This window comes from Manacus vitellinus, unplaced genomic scaffold, assembly GCF_001715985.3.
Source record: "Manacus vitellinus isolate BGI_N305 unplaced genomic scaffold, ASM171598v3 scaffold_26_pilon, whole genome shotgun sequence".
NCBI classification, from domain to species: Eukaryota; Metazoa; Chordata; class Aves; order Passeriformes; family Pipridae; genus Manacus; species Manacus vitellinus.
In genome coordinates this window covers 9,256,351-9,262,439 of record NW_021939960.1, presented here as the reverse complement: position 1 = coordinate 9,262,439, position 6,089 = coordinate 9,256,351, and the positions used below count along the sequence as shown (strand labels likewise).

The 6,089-nt window shown below is 57.6% G+C and overlaps 2 protein-coding genes across 2 annotated transcripts; one reads left to right on the top strand and one right to left on the bottom strand.

Annotated features, from left to right (window-relative positions):
- Nucleotide 1: 1 nt before the first annotated feature.
- NEURL2 (neuralized E3 ubiquitin protein ligase 2) lies at nucleotides 2-2,057 on the top strand (the record flags this gene model as incomplete). Its single annotated transcript, XM_018073875.3, has 2 exons — nucleotides 2-362; nucleotides 1,706-2,057. Coding segments are annotated over 2 exons (477 nt in total), but the record flags the coding sequence as incomplete, so codon positions are not given.
- Nucleotides 2,058-3,447: 1,390 nt separating this feature from the next.
- LOC103754290 (zinc finger SWIM domain-containing protein 1) lies at nucleotides 3,448-6,088 on the bottom strand (the record flags this gene model as incomplete). Its single annotated transcript, XM_025895238.2, is given in 2 exon segments — nucleotides 3,448-3,731; nucleotides 3,856-6,088. A coding segment is annotated over 1 exon segment (1,182 nt), but the record flags the coding sequence as incomplete, so codon positions are not given.
- Between the last annotated feature and the right edge of the window lies 1 nt (nucleotide 6,089).

Genomic DNA, 6,089 nt, shown 5'->3' with positions numbered 1-6,089 from the left:
CCGCGTGGTGGTGGATGGGGAGGAGGCGCGGGAGCGGGGCCCGCCCTGGGAGCCCTTCCTGCTGATCGAGCGGGTGCGGATCCCCCGCGACACCCTGGTGGGGCGCAGCCGGCCCGGCCGCTACAGCCACATCCTGGACGACCTGTACAAGATGAACGTGCTGCCCGCGACCGCCCGGCGCAGCCGCATCGGGGTGCTGTACGCACCACAGCCCGACGGCACCGCCGACATGCACATCATCATCAACGGCGAGGACATGGGGCCGAGCGCCAGGGGCCTGCCCACCGCCCGCCCGCTCTACGCCGTCGTTGATGTCTTCGCCTCCACCAAGAGCGTCCGGGTTATCCCAGTGGATTATGGCTGTAGGTACCTGCCCCCATCCCTGCGGCATGTGCTGCGTTGGCCAGGAGCGGGGGGGGGCTCTGGTGGGGTCACCCCATAGTCCCCAAGAGTGGGAATGTCAGAGTGTGACTCTGGTCAGAGGGACATGGGGTGCAGGGTACAGGAGAGCCCGTGGCTCCTGTGGAGCATGGGTGAGATCCACAGTGCCGCTGATGGGCAGTGTCTGCTGAAATCTCTGCCATGGGGGCTGCGCTGGGGCCAAGGGGAGACCCCCCCCTGCAGCAGCCCTGCTGGCCACCCTTCCTGAGTCAGGCAATGGGGGTGGGTGTTTGGAGCTGCCCCAGGGCTGTGAAGCTTCGCCGAGCCCAGTCTTACCCACACCATGCGGCAGCTGTAGTCAACCAACATCCTGCCCTGGCACCAAAACACCCACCTACGCCCGCCACCCACCCCGGTATGACACACTGCACCTCCGCATCTGCTGGGTGCCAGGGACATGGCGTTCCCTGGGCAGAAACCCCGTGATGCCAGGCAGAGCCTGGGCATTATCCTGCGTCCCTTGGTTGGATGGGAGGGGCCAGGCTAACGAGGGCTAATTAGCTCTGGAAAAATCAGCAGATGCTGAGGGTCAGGTGAGACTGAGCAAGAATGAGAGCAAGCACCAGGGTGCCAGCTGCTCCCACCACAGGGAGCCACTGCTTCCCTCTTTGTGCCAAGGACAGCTGCTTCTGTCCCAGGGCTGGGATTCTCCACGGTTTAACACCTGAGGAGAGTGTTGACCACAGTAGATGGCACCTGTGCTGCGGAGCCACCTGAGGCTCTGGGAGGAGGAATCCCACAGGGTGTTGTGTCACAGGAGCAGGAGCCAGGCAGAGCCTGGGCAAGCACCCCGGCAATGGCTGATGGTGGTCTGTCCCAAAGGTACAGTGGGCACTGTCTCAGCAGGCAGCACAGCCCTGGCCGGTTGGTACCCACCTGCCAGCCTGGTGCTGGTGCCAGTGGAAGCAGACCAAGGGAGTGGGATGTAAGGGAACTGCAGGGAAGTCGCCAGAGAAAGAAATGCAAACAAGCCATGGTCATGCACAGCTTGGGAGCATAACTGTTTCCCAGCCTTCCTCCTATTAATGGGAAGAGCTTTGCTGCCTGGGGCCCTTAAGCTCCCAGCCCTGGGGGAGCAGCCTGGCACCAGGTCCTGCACAGCTGGCTCAAGCCTGGAGCAGGATGATGCTGCAGAACAAAGTCACCCCACCACTGCCCTTAACTCCAGTACCTCTGAGGAGGCCCAGGCCAGCTCCTACACCCCTCTGTGCTTAGCCTCACCACTGACTCGCCCAGCTCAGCTGCTCTCTCTGTTCTCTTCCAGTTCCCTCCCTGCAGACGCTGTGCCGGCTGGTCATCCAGAAGCACATCGTGCACCGCCTGGCTATCGAGGGCCTGGACCTGCCCCAACTGCTCAAGAACTTCTGCCAACATGAGTGAGGTGTTGAGGGCACAGCTGGGCTGCCCCCACTGCCAGCAGGCCCCCAGTGATGGCTGCCTGGTAGGATCCATGCCCTTTGTTGCCCCCTCGCCCTGGTATGTGCTGCCAAAGGGCCAACATGAGAACAGGCAGCATGGTGTTGGGATTTTCCACACAGGGACGGTGCTGCAGGGCCAAAGTGTGGGCAGGGAGCTGATGTGGTTCAGAGAGAGCAATAAAGCACTTCCAGACAAGAGTCTGTCAAAGGAGGCTTGGGGCACTGAGACCTCCCGTGCTTCAGTAGCCACTTGTGGGAGCAGTTCCCCCGGCAGCAAGGAAAGGAGCACAGGCCACACACGGCCCTATGGGGCTCGGGACTTGTCCGTAGCTCTGGAATGATGCTGGGATTGCCTTGGTGGATCAGAGTGAGCGCTGGGGTGGGTGGAGCGTGGGAGGGCACTCACGTGGAGGTAAATTACAGCCAGACGTTCATCCTGGCTGGGCAGTTTCACTCTTGGGAAATATGTTTACCCTGAGAGCGATGAGTTATTTCCTGTGTGCTCAGCTAGGAGGGGGACGGGGGCGGACGCCGGAGCACCCAGAGAGCAGCGCTGGCAGCAGCCGTCGCTTGGGCACGTGCCTGTGGCCACAGAGCCAGTGGCCACAGAGCCAGTCACGGTGACCCTGTGCAGGGCCCAGCCATCCCGCCTCCCTGCCTGGGGAGTGGAGCCCAGCACTCCTTGGCTCTGTGCCCTCAGCCAGACTCCTCATCCACTGGCTGGTGGGGATGGCAGCCAGGATCCAGCAGCGCCTGTGCTGGGCTGGAGAGGGGAGGCAGGGTAGGATTTGTGCAGAGCAACAGGCATGGTGGGGAAGAGCCCTCCAAAAACCAGAGGTGCCAGAGAGACGGTGAGGGGGCTGGCAGAGCCTTCCAGGCCTCTTCCACAGCACGGCCAAGGGGAGAAACAAGCAGCTCTAAGCTTACAGAAAGGTGTTTTAGGAAACACGATGCTATATTTAGTCAGAGACTCGATAGTATCAGATCATGTTACAAAACTCTGTCTCAAAGGAAATCCCCAGCCCGCAGTGACGGCCGACTCCATCAACACCAAAGTGTTAATGAAGGGAGCGCTGATCAGGGAAAACATGGATTGTGACCAAACCATGCAACGGGAGCGAGGTCTGACATTCCCTGCCATGTCCCACCAACAGGCTGAGAGCTGCTGGAGCTGCCCTGGCTGCAAGAGGGCCAGGGAGCTCACCCACCCAGAGCAGCAGCCATGGGCCAGGCATTTGCTCTCTGGGCTGTTTTCCCTCCCCCAGCCGTGTAGCCTTTGCTCCCCACTTCCCCGGCGTTATCTGCCCGGCAGTGACCCCTGCACACGGGGGTGGGTTCCTCTTTCTTGAGGAATTGAGAGCAGCTGCTGAAACCAGATAAACCACTCCCCTTCTCCGAAGTGGGGCTGCAGTGCAGTGGGATTGCCACCCTCAGGAACTGCCACTTCCCACCACCCAGGGCACTGCGGTGGCACACGACCACCAAGCAGCACTGCCTGATGCCTGGCACCCCATCCCCTGGCCAGGGAGGGGCATCTGCAGCTGGCACAGGGACAGCACAAAACAGCACAAGGCTGATTTATTGGCTCTGTTGCACAACACCCCACAGCTGGATGGTGCAAGGACCTGTGGGTGCTGGCCACAGATGAAATAATTTTGTCACATGTTATTATGGGGCTTGATGGGATTCATCTGAGAATCCTCAAAGAACTAGCTGATGTCATTGCAAAGCCTCTCTCGATGATTTTTGAGCAGTCCTGGAAATCTGGAGAGGTCTCAGCTGACTGGAAGCTGATGAACGTTGTCCCGATTTTTAAGAAGGGCAAGAAGGAGGACCCCAAAAACTACAGGCTTGTCAGCCTCACTTCAGTACCTGGTAAAATCATAGAAAAGATTATTCTGGGAGGTATCAAAAAACAGCTGGAGGACAAGGTGTTTTTGACATTGGTCACAGCCAACATGACTTCAGGATTCACTTCAACAACAGGGTAACTCACCTAGTTCACCTAGGAAAGCCAGTATACATAGTCTTTTTGGACATCAGCAAGGCTTTTGATACTGTCTCTCACAGGATTCTTCTGGACAAGATGTCCAGCCCACAGCTGGATAACCATATTATGCGATGGGTGAGCAACTTGTTCACAGGTCAGGCATAAACACTTGTAGTGATTGACATCAGGTTGGTATCTGGTCACTAGTGGGGTTCTGCAGGGCTCCATCCTTGGCCCAGTTCTCTTCAACATCATTTATGCCCTGGACACAAGACTGGAAGGAATACTAAGTAAATTTGCCAATGACAGCAAATTGCGAGGAGCTGTTGACTCCCTCCAAGGCAGGGAAGCCCTGCAGAGAGACCTTGACAAATCAGAGATGGGCAATCACCAACTATATGAAGTTTAACAAGGGCAAGTGCCAGATTCTGCACGTGGGATGGGGCAACCCTGGTTGTGTGTATAGACTGGGAAACAAGAGGCTGGAGAGCAGTGCTCTGGGAAAGGACCTGGGGGTCCTGGCTGATGGCAATTTGAATATGAATCAACAGTGCCCTGGCAGACAGGAGGGCCCACTGTGTCCTGGGGTGCATAAGGCAAAGCATCGCCAGCTACTCAAAGGAGGTGACCGTCCTGCTCTACTTGTCCTGCTCTAATATTCACTGGTGCAGCCTCACCTCGAATCCACAATATAAAAAAGACACTAAGCTATTAGAGAGCATCCAAAGGAGGGTCACAAGGATGGTGAAGGGTCTGGAGAGGAAGCCTTATGAGAAGTGGTTGAAGGAACTTGTTTTTTTCAGCCTGGAGAAGTGGGGATTGAGGGGAGACCTCATTGTGGTCTTCAACATTCTCATGAGGGGGAGCAGAGGGGCAAGTACCGATCTCTTCACTCTCATGACCAGTGACAGGACTCAATGAAACAACATGGAGCGGAGTAAAGGGAGGTTTAGGTTGGATATCAGCAAAAGGCTTTTCACCCAGAGGGTTGTTGAGCACTGGAATAGGCTCCCCAGGGAAGTGGTCACAGAACCAAGGACACGGTGGGAGCACCAGCTCAGCTCCTGCTCAGTGCTAGAGCTTCACCTCTGATCTCTGCCGTAAGGAAGGACATCACCTGGGATTTATACAAAGATTTGTTCCAGAAGCTCTTCAGGACCTCCAAGAGGCCATCAGCACTGTCTTGCCCGGCCTGATGGGCATTGCATCCCCTCTCCCACGGCCTACTGAGCATCTCTGGCTGCGAGGGCCTCCTGTTTGAATCCAGCACAGCCAAGATGTGCCAGCAGGGCAGCTGGAAGGCCTGGCTGAAGTGGCAAGTGCAGCTGCTCAGGCCTTTCAGGTCCACCCTGTGGGCATCCTCCAGGATCCGTACACTCAGTGCGTCCTTCCTGGTGCCAATGAGCTGGGTGGACTTCTGAACCACAGCCAGCTCACTTAGGCACAGACTGGCAGCAGGCTCTGTGCAAATGTCACTCAAAGACTGTTTGATGCCTTCCTCAGTCCTTTGGTTAATCTCCTCCCTGCTGGGGTTTGTGGCCCCCAGTTTTACTGTAGGAGATGAAGGATATAACAGGGACTGAGGGGTTGTGGGTTCACCCTGGAGGAGAAACTGGGATGTTTCAGGCTGACACTGAAGAGCCTCAAGGAGCTGGGGAACTGCTGGTAGACTCTGGAGAATAATCACAGGACTCCTGACAGCTGCAAGAGAGGCTGACAAGAGCTGCTGCTGAGCTTCTGCCACAGCAGGGGAAGCCTGGCTGGAGCTCTGGGATGTGTCACCCTGGCACACCAGAGGGGCAAGAGGCAAGCTTTGGGGAGCTGCCTGAGCAGCACAGTGATCAGGATGGGGAGCAGGGCACGTCACAGCATCAGGAGGGCTCTTAGAAACACACTCTTCATAGTGCTGGGCCAAGGTGGTGATGCATCTCTCCAGAGAGAACCCACTACTGAAAACCTGGCTTAGCCCCGGGATGACAACCTCCAGCTGCATGAAGCAGCCACTGCTCTCCCCTCAGCTGCCCTCCCTGTGCGCAACCCAGATCCCATCACCGAACAGCCAGTGAAGGTGGAGCTGAGGCAGCAAGTCCGGCGTGACGAGGTCCCTCAGGAAGGCGAACAGCTCCCGCCGCTGATCTCGATGCCCGCACCTACGGCTTTCCTGGTGGCCGTCAAGGCCAGGCACTCGGTGTGGTGCTCCAAACCCAGCTGCTGCAGCCGCTTGCAGAGGTGGAACAGGG